The following is a 15,584-nucleotide window of genomic DNA, read 5'->3' on the forward strand; positions in this document are numbered from 1 at the left end:
TCTGGACATGAGTCTTCCCTACTGGTGGGAATATGGGTGTGTCTTATGCTATGATTTGTTGTTATGACTTTCCTGAACCTTTTGGAGGCTAAAGAAAGGAGGGGATAGAGTGGTGAGAGGAAGGGAGGACTTCGCGAACAGAAAAAAAAAAAAAAAAAATCTATGCCCGCCCGCGCCGAACCCGCCGCCCACCCGCGCGCCCGCCCGCGCCGAGTCCTCCGCCCGTCGCGGCCACGTGACGCGGCCAACATGGCCGACGGGGAAGACGGCTGCCCGGCGGGGCGGGAGCCGGGACCGGAGTCGGGAGAAGAGTTCGAGATCGTGGACCGGAGCCAGGTGCCTAGCCCTGGCGAACTGCGCAGCGCGGCCAAGCCGCGGACCGGGCCGGAGGGCTGGTCGGCGCCCATCCTGACCCTGGCGCGAAAGGCCACCGGCAACCTGTCGGCGAGTTGCGGGAGCGCGCTGCGCGCGGCCGCGGGGCTGGGCGGCGCGGACAGCGGCACGGACGGCGCGGCGCGTGCAGGTAGGCTGCGGCCGGGCACGCCCCGCGCGCGCCCGCGAGACAGGTGGCCGTTTGGCGGTGGGAGCCCTGCTGGCGAGGGCGTCGAACCTCCGCAGCCTGTCAGACCAGTTGTTAACAAACCTGTTAGCACGCGTCCGTACTCGTGTGCTTTTCGTCCTGCCGTGCAAGCCGAGTCAGGATAAATGCGCGGGTTTGCACGGGCTGAGATTGGGGCGGCTCCCCTAGCAGACCCTTGTAATTGGGTGCCCCAGACAACGCCCCGGTGGGGGACTCGAAGTAAAGGTACGAGTTTAAAAGTCCTCAAGAACTGAATGCAATTCCGTTGTCTGCCGCGAATCTCCAGATGCCAGGTCGGCTCGCGCCTAGGCTGCCCCTGCCCACCCAGGAGTGCAAGCTCCGAGGTGGAAGTCAGGAGGCGGTGGTTCCAGGTGAGCGGAGCCGCCAAGTCTTTTGGGTGAGGGGCGCCAGTCACCGCGTTTCTCAGGCTGTGCAGTAGTTTTTTGATTCACCTGTGAGCTCTTATAGTTCTTTCCAGCCCTTGTTACCCGGAATAGAGTTTCAGCATGTTAGAAGAATGGAAATAATGGAAATACTAAATGATGATATTAAGAGTGTGACTTGGAAAGCCCTGTAAAGCCGGATATTGAGAGCTGTGCTCGCCAATAGAGTAGCCACAACACGCATGTGATGTTCAAATGTTAAAATTTAAAATTCCGGGGCGCCTGGGTGGCTCAGTCCTTAATCTTCTGCCTGCCTTTGGGCTAAGGTCATGATCCCAGTCTCCTGGGATCCAGCCCTGCATCAGACTCCCTACTCCGCGGGAAGCCTGCTTCTCCCTCTCCCACTTCTCCTCCTTGTATTCCCTCTCTCGGAGTCTCTCTCTCTCTGTGTCAAATAAATAACGTCTCAAAAAAAAATGAAAAATTCAGTTCTGTCTTCATAGAGTGCTGTGGGGCAGAGGTGATGGAAGACTGTAGTGCTAAGAACCATAATGTGTCTTTGAAGTTTCTTCATTCCCTCCTACTCACCGGTATCTTTGCTGCCTAGAAGTCCTCACAGACGCAGCATTGTGAATTGTGAGCGTTTCGGGGGTGAAGATGGAGTAGCGAGTGGAGAAAGGTTTACACAGGGACTTGTTTTGAGATTTTGGCAGTGACAAGTAGGACTAGCAGGTAATGAGGCAGCCTGTTCACACAGGATTCTAGTTCCCACTGGTTCACTGCCTTTGCACACACCTGTGGGTGTTTGATTGCAAACCAGCCATTGGCGGCAAGTCCCAAAAGTCAAGGCATAGGGTGAAGTAGAGGCCTCTGAGATTGTGTAGCAAGCAAATAATGTTAGCTGTTCACTGAAAAATGCCATGCCAGTGCCTAAAATAGCACCCAGCACAGAATAATTAATAATAAATATTTGTTGACTTACTAGATGCCAGGTATTAGTCTTAGATCTGTGCCTGCGTTAATTCATTTAACCTTCAGAATAACCCTGGGTGGTAGCAGGACTGGCTTCCTGCTGTGCATCAGTGCAGGCTTTGATCCAGGTGGTCACCTGGGTACTCAGAGGTGCTTCACACTTTATCCTTGTTATCTTCGTTGGTTTTTGTTTTGTTTTAAGATTTTATTTATTTGATAGAGATACACTGAGAGAGGGAACACAAGCAAGGGGATTGGGAGAGCGAGAAGCGAGCTTCCCACCGAGAAGGGAGCCCGATGCAGGGCTCGATCCCAGGAGGATCAGGACCTGAGCTGGAGGCAGAGGCTTAACGACTGAGCCACCCAGGCATCCCAAGAGCATTCTCCCATTTTAGATACTCAGATATATATTTCCTTCCCATCGGACAGGGGGTATGTGTTACGCCTTTCTCTGTTCTTCTTCCATGGGAAACTTTATTCTCCATGTGTCCAAGTGGCCCTCCACAGCCGGTGCAGCTCGTTTCACAATGAACCACAGTAATGTTTTCCCAGTTATGTTGCTGAACTCATGTTAGCCCCTGAGATGCTAAGTGAAAATTCCTGACAGGAAAGTGTTAAAGTTTTCCTCCTCGTCCACAGAGGGGAATATCGTATTGTAAGATCCTTCAAGACACCAAGGGGCTACTCAAAACTAAAACTCAGATTTATCAAGAATCTCCTTACTCCTCTGTAAATAAGAACCCAACAACAACAACAAAAAACACTATGGCCCACTCCCCATCCTGTGTACTCACTCTCTATACCTCTATATATAGAGGTGACAACAAGCTGTGAGCTGCTTGTGTCTGGTCATTGCATTTTATATAATTTTCTTTTTTTAAAGATTTTATTAATTTATTTGAGAGAGAGAGAGAGAGAGTGAGCATGAGAGGGGAGAAGGTCAGAGGAAGAAGCAGACTCCCTGTGGAGCCGGGAGCCCAACTCGGGACTCAATACTGGGTTCCAGGATCATGACCTGAGCTGAAGGCAGCCGGTCAATCAACTGAGCCACCCCGGTGCTCCTGGTCGTTGCATTTTAGATGCTGCACAGTATAAAGCATTAAAACAAATTTTGGGACACCTGGGCAGCTCAGATGGTTAAGCGTCTGCTTTTGGCTTAGGTCATGATCCCAGGGTCTTGGGATCGAGTCCCGCATCAGGCTCCCTGCTCAGCGGAGAGCCTGCTTCTCCCTCTGCCTGCTGCTCCTCTTGCTCATGCATACTCTGTCTCTTTCTGACAAATAAATAAAATCTTTAAAAAAAAAATAACATAAAGGGGCGCCTGGGTGGCTCAGTGGGTTAAGCCGCTGCCTTCGGCTCAGGTCATGATCCCAGGTCCTGGGTTCGAGCCCCGCATCGGGCTTTCTGCTCAGCGGGGAGCCTGCTTCCTCCTCTCTCTCTGCCTGCCTCTCTGCTTACTTGTGATTTCTCTCTGTCAAATAAATAAATAAAATCTTTAAAAAAAATAACATAAAAAATAAAGCAATTTTTTTTTTTTTTAAGCTAGTGAGCAGGCTTTACATAGAAATCCAGACATCCAGCTTCTGAAAACTCTGCGTCTGACACCGTTGACCAGCATTCCTCTCACCAGAGGGTGGTACTCAGTGGGGTTACTCCCTGGATGTTCATGGGACCCCGGTCCCCTCCAGCTTGTCCTCCCACAATAGCCCTCATTTCTGTTCCAGGCCTGGCCCCTGCATAACAGTCAAGATTTAAATCCCTGAACAGACCATTTGTTTGGCAATTTAGGAAGTATAGAACTTGGTGATGTCCTGTGTGTGTGCTGATGTGCTGGGCTATTATTTTTTTTTAAGATCGTGTTTATTTGAGAGAGAGATGTGAGAGAGAGCGCAAGTGGGGAGGAGAGGGAGAAGCAGGTTCCCCGCTGAGCAGGGAGCCTAATGCAGGACTCGATCCCACGACCCCGGGATCTTGACCTGAGCCGAAGGCAGACGCTTAACGACTATGCCACCCAGGCGCCCCATGCTGAACTATTATTAATGAAGCTTAGAGAGGTGAATAGCTTGGCCAAAGTCACAAAGCCAGTAAACTTGAGAGATGGAATGGCTCGAAGATCCATTCCATTGCTCTCTAAATTGAGCATGGATGGGAACGGGTGAGTCATGGAGCAGAGGGATGGGTGGGATGACTGCAGAACACAGCCATGTACCCAGGAACAGTGATAGTGATGTGGGGAACAAAGGCAAAAGAAAAATTAAATTTCCTTACTACCTGAAGCCCATAGACAAGTCCTTGAAACAGGCCCAGTGACGTTCTTCTAGGAACTCTGCTGTCTCAATGTTGATACTCTGGCTAAGGACAAAAGACAGTCTTAACCCAACCCCGTGTCCTGTAAGTCTACTTTAAAATATAAAAATTCCTTTGGAAGCTTTGTTTATCTCTACCCGCTCCCCAGCCCCACCCAAGATACGTGTTGGCAATCATCCCCCCCAAGCATATAGCCCATGATATACATCTGAAAAGTCTCATGACTAAGGTTTTATTAGATGGTAATAAATGACCTTTTCCTGGGGCGCCTGGGTGGCTCAGTGGGTTAAGCCGCTGCCTTCGGCTCGGGTCATGATCTCAGGGTCCTGGGATCGAGCCCCGCATCCGGCTCTCTGCTCGGCGGGGAGCCTGCTTCCTCCTCTCTCTCTGCCTGCCTCTCTGCCTGCTTGTGATCTCTCTCTGTCAAATAAATAAATAAAAATTTAAAAAGAAAAATAAATGAATGACCTTTTCCCAAAAACAAGCTAGCCCACTCAAGGTCCTGGAAACCTTGCTTCTAAAATTCCTTACAAACTTACACTATCCCTAATCCCCTCCCAACTTAAAAGTGTAGATAACCCCAGTGCCCATGGGTCCTGTTCCCATGTTTTAATAAAACCACCATTTTGCATCAAAGATGGATCAGGAATTCTTTCCTGGCCATTGGCTCTGAACCCCAACCTCTTTCCTACATCAACAGAAGCCACTGCCACCCACCTCTGGTGACCTGAAACACTAGTCTTCATGTTTTTCCTCACATGACCCCCTACAAGAAGTCATCAGCTTTTAAGATTAATTAATTTTAATCTTTTAAGATTAATTAATTCATAATTTTAAAGTTTGTTTTCTGGTATACTGTAAATATTAGCTTTTTAAAATAAAAGCATTACATCATTCTTTAAGTGGTATGTAAATACCTAAATGATTTGATAAGTACTACCATCCATCTTAAATATAAATAAGTTATTTGAAAACTTTACTTTTTTTTTAAGATTTTATTTATTTGACAGACAGAGATCACAAGTACGCAGAGAGGCAGGCAGAGAGAGAGAGGAAGGGAGCAGGCTCCCCGCCTAGCAGAGAGCCCGTTGTGGGGCTCCATGCGGAGCTCCATCCCAGGACCCTGGGATCCTGACCTTGAGCCGAAGGCAAGGCTTTAACCCACTGAGCCAGCCAGGTGCCCCTGAAAACTTTACTTTTTTTTTTTTTTTTTTTAAAGATTTTTCTTTTGAGGGCGCCTGGGTGGCTCAGTGGGTTAAGCCTCTGCCTTCAGCTCAGGTCATGATCTCAAGGTCCTGGGATCGAGCCCCACATCGGGCTCTCTGCTCAGCAGGGAGCCTGCTTCCTCCTCTCTCTCTGCCTGCCTCTCTGCCTGCTTGTGATCTCTCTCTGTCAACTAAATAAAAATAAAACCTTTAAAAAAAAAAAAAAGATTTTTCTTTTGAGTAATCTCTACACCCAGCGTGCGACTCAAACCAAGCCCAAGATCCAGTCGCATGCTCTACCAACTGAGCCAGCCAGGCGCCCCTGAAAACTGTACATTTTCCCTTTTACTCCTTGAACTTGAATTTCTATTCCACTTCTGTATGTTTTAAAATTTTTTATTATTTAAAAAAATTTTGGGCGCCACATCGGGCTCTCTGCTCGGCAGGGAGCCTGCTTCCTCCTCTCTCTCTGCCTGCCTCTCTGCCTACTTGTGATCTCTCTGTCAAATAAATAAATAAAATCTTTTAATTTATTTATTTTTTTTTAAAGATTTTATTTATTTATTTGACAGAGAGAGATCACAAGCAGACGGAGAGGCAGGCAGAGAGAGAGAGAGAGAGGGAAGCAGGCTCCCTGCTGAGCAGAGAGCCCGATGCGGGCCTCGATCCCAGGACCCTGAGATCATGACCTGAGCCGAAGGCAGCGGCTTAACCCACTGAGCCACCCAGGCGCCCAAATAAAATCTTTTAAAAAAAAAATTTTATTTATCATCCTGTCATACCTCTTAGGGAAAAAAAAGTAAAATTCAATAAACATTTTTTGTAACTAAAGCTCTACTTTATAAAATATTTTTCTTGTGGAATGAATTATCATTAAAATAAGAAATACAAAGTTGACATAAGGATATAACTTTTATACATAAATACTATAAACTTTTCTTGTTATTGTTTCTCTTAATGGGCTGCTTTGATTTTTTTCATTAGCATATATCCAGAGATGAACATATATGATTTACAGATAAAATATGATGGGACTCAGCATCAATTTTATTCCCATTTTTTGGTTGTTTTTTTTTTTTTTTTAATAGATGTGAGCCCTGAGAATCCTGGTTATTATAAACAGGAAATAGAAATGGATAGTTTTGTTTTAGTAACATTGTCAAGCTTTTGAATCCCTTCCAAGTTATATGCCCCAAGTCACATTGATCTATTGTCAAAAATTATTTTTTGTTCCTTTATTTTTGTTTAAAACAAATGAAAATCACCTGACTTTCAAAAAGATGCTACCCAATCATATTAATTTCCCAGCCTCAAAATGTTCCCCCCAAAAAGCCTTTACCGAGACTTATCAAATGGAAATTATACTTGTAATTCTTTCAGTAGCTACCCTGTTTAACCCAGAACACTCAGAACAGTTGGCGACACTGAGTGTTGCTTATTTCATTATACCTTTGCCAACGCAGTATTTTTTGACAAAAGGATTTAGTTTATGTATACTTCAAATCCATTTTCTTAAAAAACATGGAGCTATAATTTATTAGAGCCCATCTAATTTATGGAACACATCCTTCAAGTTAATGGTGCATCTCAGGGAGGAGTATTGAGATAGGCTGATTGATTATATATCTGTGGGAGAAAAAAGTGTTTAATTTTCTGAATTCAGGCTAGCCAGCAGAGAGCTAGAAACCGTCGTCCCCCTCCCTCAAGACCAGGTTTCCTGAACTAAGTACAATAAAGCAACAAGAGGTCGGAAGGCATTCATGTCTTGGGTGACTTGAATCATCAAAGGAGGCTTAATCTCCACTTGGCTGTGTGGGACTCCCTGGATCCCAAGTGGGTGTGATGTGGTTCTGAGTAGCGTAGTTGGTGGGGCCTGGAGCCAACAGCCACGAAAGAATTCTTGAGATGCCTTTAGTGCAAAAAGGTGATTTTTCACGGGACAGGACAGGTAGGCTGAAAGAGCTGCGGCCCTGGGGCTGTGCAGAGTGGCTGATACGTCCGTGGGAGCTGGGGGAGATAAGGACAAAGGGAGGTGTCCAAAAGGACTTCCATATGCTAAAGACGACTCAGGATACTGCAGGCCTTGCTATTGTCAAACTAAGGTTGCTTTTCCCTCTAGGAAAGCTTTGGTGTTGAGACAGTTGGGAGTTCCCCGGACAAGTTAATTAGACTGTGCCTGCCTCTAGTGTTTGTCAGTGGGGCTACAGGTAATGAGGAAATTTAATTATATTTACATTCCCTTTTGCCTTTGTTTCCCACATTGCCACGGAGGAGAGGGTGATGTTAGGGCTCCAGGAAATTGAGTCTTTGGGTCTCTGGATATTAGGCTATTAGTAACAGGATGCTTTTGCCTTGTAAATCTCTAGGACAGTGGTAAACTGATCGAAGACCCCAGTCCTATAAAGGACTGTGATCTTTATCAGTTAACCATTTGTTTTTCCCTTTCCTTAGTTTTAGGGCAGCCAGGAGTGTCTGAGGAATGCCGCACAAACCCCTTTGGGGGGGGGGGGCGGGTAGCCTGCTGGGGGCAGGGTATGAGCTTGTGTCCTGTCCTCAGCTTGCCTTCTGCTCCGTCATCAGGCACATCAAGAGAAAGATGTGGGATAGGGAGTAAATCTGTAACCAGGCCGCAGAAATGCAAGAGCACCTGGCGGGGTGAGCCAAGAAACGAATTTACTGCAGTGAGGGGGAGTAGCATCTCAAAGGTGGGCTACAAAGTGCTGAAAATACTCTAGATTTCTGTAAGGAAAATGTGGGGGTAGAGGTCGGTGGGTACAGTCCTGTGGGCAGTAAAGGCCGCGTCCATCCTTGTCTTGGGGTCAGTCATACACGGAGTCTTGCTGGCTCAGGACAATCCATATGGTAGTTTGGTTCCCATCAGGGGACGCCTGGCCCGCAGGCTCTTGCGGGGACATAAGATATGAGCTGGAAGGAACTTAATTAGAAAGTACATAAAGAGGTGAAAATAGAGTTGGTTGAAACCTGTTTCAGAGCGTGAAACCTCGGGGGCTAGAAACGCATCTCCCGCAAACATTTGGGCTTGCCGGGCGCTGCGCAATCCTGGCTTCGCATAATCCTGGCTCTGCATTCCGAGGAGTAGAGCGGTGGTTTGCAAACCTGGGCGTGGTGGCTTCTTGAGCAATCTTCGCAAATTGCATCTGTCTTTATTGGTCCGCTTAGGGTTTCTCCCTCTCGTGATGAGGCTTTTACAATTTTTCTTTTCTTTGCCGATCCTCCCGCTCATTAATGCTTTCAAATTTACACATTTAATATATAGGATTCTCTCTAAATTTAAAAATAATTATACCGCCCCCACCCCTTTAATCAACCCATTTTCCTCTGATGAAATGTTCCCACCGACTTTTCTTTCCCAGTAGCTGTCTTTGTGGGTGTCTGAGACTTTTTAGAATTTTTAGCCCCGGCTGTCTCAGGTCTCAGTAATGTTTACTTAGTAACTTTATTATCAATTCAGCCATAATACATTACTTCTCGATTCAGCTCTCCCTGTGTGCCCTCTTTTAAACTATCTTTATGGTCGTATCAATGAATGACCGTGAAATCAAACAGCTATAAGCAAAGGATTAGTATCAATATTAATTTATACGGAATATACAGATCATTGCATTCAGCAAGGATTCACAGAATCCAAGGAGACAATAAACATGAAGCCACTACGATCCCCACCCCACCCCCACCACCGTCTGGCCGGCCAATGTTTCAGACTAGCTGTTGGGCGGGTGCGGAGGGGCGTGCGCGGGGTGGTTTTTTCCGCCAGGACGCGGTTAATCGCGTGGAGTATGCGTTTTTAATTTCTAGGCTGGCAGCTTTCTGGGCATGAGGGGGACACATGGCAAACATTTGTCATGGGTATCTGATACCGACGGCCCACAAACTTTTTACTCTCGAAACCGAGACAGCGTTAATAGGAATTGAAATGGAAACGTAGCTGAGTTCTGATTGTAGCGGTTTCACATACCACAAAAAAGCGTCGAACTCGTATTGCCCACCCACTGTGGGCTAAAGCTAGGCAGTGAGAATCTGAGTCTGGAGCTCAGGGGCAGAGGCTTTCCCAAACGCACTTGGATTGACACCGTCGGACAAAGGAACAGGCTCAGACAGCCGTCTAGGGAGGCGCAGGACAGGGCCACCCGCGCCGAGAATGCAAAATGGCGCCCGTGAGCTTCGTGGGCGTGGCCTCTGACTGAATCCGTCCAATCGGAATGTCCAGGGGAGGAACACTTGGGGGCGGGGCTTCCTGGAGTATTCCCCCTTCCATTGGTCGAAAATGGAATACTGCGTGTGGAAAACGCCAATCGCGACAAGTCTTAGTAGCGCCGTCGCCCTGGCAACGCGCGGAGCCGCCTGGGAGAGGTCTCCCGAGACTGACCGGCGTAAGGCTGCACAGGTGCAGCCGTGACCTCCTGGGTTCAGAGGCCGGTTGACTACGAAGTCCAGTTATCCGTCCAGCCACACGTCCGCGCTCGGAGCTGATCGCCTGGCCCCGCGCCAGGCCGATCTTCCAACCTCCTCACCCCGGACCACCCTCAGTCCACTGACGAGGCTGTCCTTGTTTGTGCCCCTACAGCTTCCAGGTGCCAGATGATGGAGGAGCGTGCCAACTTGATGCACATGATGAAACTCAGCGTCAAAGTCTTGCTGCAGTCCGCCCTGAGCCTGGGCCGCAGCCTGGATGCGGACCATGCCCCCTTGCAGCAGTTCTTCGTAGTGATGGAGCACTGCCTCAAACACGGGCTGAAAGGTGAGCTTGAGGGGGCCTTCGGGGCGGGGGAGTTCGGGCCAGCTGTTTGCTCCACATGTATTCATCAGTGCCTAGCCTTGTTCTAGGTGCTGGGGTAACGGCGGGGTGCAAAACAGACGGGGTGGGGGGTGTCCCAGCACGCCAGACCCGACCTGGAGAGCGGCACTGGCCAGGAGAAATGCCACGCAAGGTACTTGTGCAATTTTTAGTGTTTTGGTAGCCACGTTAAAAAAAAAAAAAAAAAAAAGGACGGGGCGCCTGGGTTGCTCAGTGGGTTAAAGCCTCTGCCTTCTGCTCAGGTCATGATCTCGGGGTCCTGGGATCGAGCCCCGCATCGGGTGCTCTGCTCAGCGGGGAGCCTGCTTCCTCCTCTCTCTCTCTCTGCCTGCCTCTCTGCCTACTTGTGATCTCTGTCTACTTGTGATCTTTGTCTGTCAAATAAATAAATAAAAATCTTTGTTAAATAAAAAAAAAAAGAGGGCGCCTGGGTGGCTCAGTGGGTTAAGCCGCTGCCTTCGGCTCAGGTCATGATCTCAGGGTCCTGGGATCGAGTCCCGCGTCGGGCTCTCTGCTCAGCGGGGAGCCTGCTTCCCTCTCTCTCTCTCTGCCTGCCTCTCTGTCTACGTGTGATCTCTCTCTGTCAAATAAACAAATAAAATCTTTTAAAAAAAAAAGGAAAAAGTAAAAAGAAACAGGTGAAATTAATTTTTAGAACACATTTTATTGACCCCAGTATATCCAAAATATTATGATTTTTGACACATAATCAGTGATTAAAAGCCTTATTGATGAGGTATTTTACATTCTTCTTTATTCTACTAAGGCTTAAAAACCCACCAGGTGTTTTATACCACATCTCAGTTGCACTGGCTACATTTCAGGTGCTCAAGAGCACACAGTACCCAGTGACTCTAGGGGACTGCACAGGTCTAGGGGACCAGACAGACGATGAACGCAGAAACGAAATTACAAAATGCCACAAATTCAAGGAAGTAGCAAGCATTTCAGCTAGAGTGAGAGGTGAGGTCTTACTGGGGAGGTGAACTGTGAGCTGAGACCTAAAGGAGAAAGAGTTAGCTGTGCCAAGATTTGGGGCAAGAGCATTCCTTGGTGGGGGAAGAAACAGGTAGGCAGAAGCCCCAGGTGAGACGAGGCTTGGTTTGAGGAAGATGCCAGTGGGCTCAGAGTGAGAGTGGGAGGAGATGAGGTCAGGGAAATGGATTGGGGGGCAGGAGAAGGTTGGGTCATGTAGGCTTTTGCAGGTCACGTGAGGAGATGGATTGTATTGTAGGTGTATCTGGAGGATTTTAAGCAAAGGTAAAAACATGGCCTGACTTAACATTTTTAAAAGAACTTCCTTTTTTTTTTTTTTAAGATTTAATTTATTTGACAGAGAACACAATTAGGAGGAGCAGCAGAGGGATAGGGAGAAACAGGCTCCTCTCTGAGCAGGGAGTCTGACACGGGGCTCGATCCCAGCTCGATCGAGATCATGACCTGAGCTGAAGGCCGGCACTTAACCAACTGAGCTACCCAGGCACCCCTTTAAAAGAATTTCCATGTGTGTGAAGAGATTGTGAGGGGGAGGAGGGTGACAAGGTGTCCCTCTTAGGAGTAAGGAGACCCATTAGCAGCTTATTGGCAACAATTCAGATGAGGGATGGTGGTGAGATTTGAAATCCAGCATTGATGTTGACATCAGGTGGGAGGGAGAAAGGGGAAGGATTTCTACTGTATATATATATATCTCATGTGTGTGTGTAAACTTATTTATTTGCTTGTTTGTTTGTTTGATTTCATGGGCAATAAATACTTGGAGTAAGCATATATAGTCAGGGTATCACAGAAACCCTGTCACCAGAGGAGGGGAGAGCTCGTTTGTTACCTAGCATCTCTGAGTACCCAGGACTAAATCAGGGTTAAGCAGTAGAGCTGTGTGCATTGTCCATTTGGCTTTTGGGAGAGAGACTGTGGGCGCCTGAGGACATTTTGCAACCCGCTCTTATGAGTAACACTTTTGTTTTCCCTTTTAGTTAAGAAGAGTTTTATTGGCCAAAATAAATCTTTCTTCGGTCCTTTGGAGCTGGTGGAGAAACTTTGCCCAGAAGCATCGGATATAGCCACTAGCGTCAGAAACCTGCCAGAATTAAAGTGAGTGAGAAGTAGCTAACACTGATTTAATGTTTATTTGGGTTTTTTTCTTTTTTTTTTTAAGATTTTATTTGTTATTTATTTGACAGAAACCTGCCAGAATTAAAGTGAGTGAGAAGTAGCTAACACTGATTTAATGTTTGTTTTTTTTTTTTTTTTAAGATTTTATTTGTTATTTATTTGACAGACAGAGATCACAAGTAGGCAGAGAGAGAGGAAGGGAAGCAGGCTCGCTCCCGAGCAGAGAGCCTGATGCGGGGCTCGATCCTAGGACCCTGAGACCATGACCTGAGCCGAAGGCAGAGGCTTTAACCCACTGAGCCACCCAGGCACCCTGATTTAATGTTAAAAAAAAAAAAAAAAAAAAAACCCCAACTCCCTCATATTTACCCATTTCTCAATTCCTTGCTGTTAAAACTTTTTCTAATTTCAAACAAATTGTAATATGAGCCACACTCCATTTAAACTTTAGTCTCAGCTCTGCTGCTCGTTATCCTCAAGATGCTGAGCAAGATTTGTCCCTCCCTAAGCCTCAGTTTGCTTATCTTTAAGATGGGGACCATGATTCCTTTAGGTCACACTTAGGTCATGTAGTTTGAAAATGTGTTGTGAGGCAGCTGGCTGGCTCAGTCAGGAGAACACGCAACTCTTGATCTCAGGTCATGAATTCCAGCCCCATGTTAGGCATAGAGATTACTTTAAAAGAGAGAGAGAGAGGGAGAAAAGATATTGTTACCTGAGAAGCAGTTACAAAAGTAAAAGGGTCATCATCAGGCCCCTAGAATCTGAGTTTTGGATGCATCTGGGCAGTTTTCAGAATATAGTTCAGGCCAGATTTTAGCTTCTGGGATATGGGACATTTGTGAAAAGGTGAGACAAATCATTTACCATATCTGGGTTGGCTCTTGGGATCCCCATGCATAGGCTCAAAATTTAAAAACTTGACAGAATACAAACGAGGCATCATCATGAAGTCTGCATTTAAAAGGGGACCTAGAGGGCGCCTGGGTGGCTCAGTGGGTTGGGCCGCTGCCTTCGGCTCAGGTCATGATCTCAGGGTCCTGGGATCGAGGCCCGCATCGGGCTCTCTGCTCGGCAGGGAGCCTGCTTCCCTCTCTCTCTCTCTCTCTCTCTCTGCCTGCCTCTCTGTCTACTTGTGATCTCTCTCTGTCAAATAGATGAATAAAATCTTTGAAGAAAAAAAAAATTTTAAAAATTAAAAAAAAAAAATAAAAGGGGACCTAGAGATCCCTAGGCCCATGCAAACGAGCACTGTGCAGTCTCCCCCAGGGGGACACCACTGTCCAGCCTCAGATGCTTCTCCTGGGGAGGCAGCCTCTTCCGTTTTCAGATGATAATAATCGCCAGCATTTACCAGGGGCCTGCCGTGTGCCAGGCATTGTGCTAAGGACATTTCAGGATCTCATTGAATTCCCCACAACAAAGCCTCCAGGAAAGCTGTTGAGCACGGTTGAGCAGCCAAGTAACCTGCCCAAGGCCCCTTGGCGAGGGAGTGGTGGAGCCAGGAAGGGAACACAGGTCTGTGGGATTCTAGAAGCCTCTAAGTCCCATTACCTCCATTGCTGCAGAGCGCCATGCGGTCTTCTCAAGGTGAAATTGAAGCCTCCGTCCCTGTCCCTAGTTCAGCCCTTGAGCCTAGCCCACAGAAGGTGAAAGCCTTTTGCACCATGACAACTTTCAGATACTATTTGATGAGCTCTCAGGCACTTCCCACGTCTGCTTTGTTTCAGCAGTTCCTTCTGTGGTCCTGCTGCCCACCCCTTCCATTCAGCTCCCTCCCTCTGAGTGAGGCCGGGGGGATGGAGTCCCAGTGCGTTCAAATTTCAGCAGACCCAGGCTGTCCCTTCTCCCACACTCAGACCTCTGTTTCCAGTTCAGCGTGAGAGGCAGGTTTGAAGTCTTGTGTTAACAAAGAGCTCACTGTCTGCCAAACCCACTACCTCTGTTCCCTTCTTAACTCTTTGGCTATAAAGAGGTGATAGGCTCAGGTACCAAAATCCTCCCCTGTCTTCCCGAGACGGAAGGACACAATAGTTCCCTTCTCTTGATGCCTGCAGAGAAGTAGCCTCACCAGGGGCCATGTTGGGAAGGACTTTTCTTTTTTCCTATTTCATTAAATAGTTACAAAAGTTCTAAAATTTGGGGGGTGGAAGGGTAGTTTGAAACTTGGCAGGGTGCGTTTTGTATTCTGAGGAATCTCCCTCAAGGTTAGTTCCCCTAATTGAAATGAAAATATCTTACGTAGTATGACCCCGTATGACCCCGTCACCCAAGGTTTTTCACTGTTTCCAAGTCATGGATGGTGTTTGTTTGTTGTTGTTTTAAGATTTTTTTTTTTTTCATTTCTTTTCAGCATAACAGTATTCATTGTTTTTGCACCACACCCAGTGCTCCATGCAATCCATGCCCTCTCTAATACCCACCACCTGGTTCCCCCAACCTCCCACCCCCCCACCCCTTCAAAACCCTCAGATCAGGGGCACCTGGGTGGCTCAGTGGGTTGAAGCCTCTGTCTTCGGCTCAGGTCATGATCTCAGGGTTCTGGGATCGAGCCCCACATCGGGCTCTCTGCCCAGCGGTGAGCCTGCTTTCCCCTCTCTCTCTCTGCCTGCCTCTCTGCCTACTTGTGATCTCTGTCTGTCAAATAAATAAAAATAAAATCTAAAAAAAAAAAAAAACCAAAAAAAACCCCTCAGATCGTTTTTCAGAGTCCATAGTCTCTCATGGTTCACCTCCCTTCCAATTTCCCTCATCTCCCTTCTCCTCTCCATCTCCCCATGTCCTCCATGCTATTTGTTATGCTCCACAAATAAGTGAAACCATATGACAATTGACTCTCTCTGCTTGACTTATTTCACTTAGCATAATCTCTTCCAGTCCCGTCCATGTTGCTACAAAAGTTGGGTATTCATCCTTTCTGATGGAGGCATAATACTCCATAGTGTATATGGACCACATCTTCCTTATCTATTCGTCCGTTCAAGGGCATCTTGGTTCTTTCCACAGTTTGGTGACCATGGCCATTGCTGCTATAAACATTGGGGTACAGATGGCCCTTCTTTTCACTACATCTGTATCTTTGGGGTAAATACCCAGTAGTGCAATTGCAGGGTCATAGGGAAGCTCTATTTTTAATTTCTTGAGGAATCTCCACACTGTTTTCCAAAGTGGCTGCACCAACTTGCATTCCCACCAACAGTGGAAGA

At 47.2% G+C, this 15,584-nt stretch overlaps 1 protein-coding gene across 1 annotated transcript in view; it reads left to right on the top strand.

Moving 5' to 3' along the window:
• Window positions 1-225: 225 nt before the first annotated feature.
• Window positions 226-15,584, top strand: part of RUFY1 (RUN and FYVE domain containing 1) — a 66,144-nt gene continuing 50,785 nt past the window's right edge. Inside the window, exons 1-3 of the mRNA XM_047731739.1 lie at window positions 226-523; window positions 10,033-10,206; window positions 12,240-12,357. Coding sequence (XP_047587695.1) covers window positions 250-523; window positions 10,033-10,206; window positions 12,240-12,357 — 566 coding nt within the window. The 5' untranslated portion in view covers window positions 226-249. The remainder of the gene's footprint in view (window positions 524-10,032; window positions 10,207-12,239; window positions 12,358-15,584) is intronic.

The sequence above is a fragment of the Lutra lutra genome, chromosome 5 (assembly GCF_902655055.1).
Source record: "Lutra lutra chromosome 5, mLutLut1.2, whole genome shotgun sequence".
Taxonomy (NCBI): domain Eukaryota; kingdom Metazoa; phylum Chordata; class Mammalia; order Carnivora; family Mustelidae; genus Lutra; species Lutra lutra.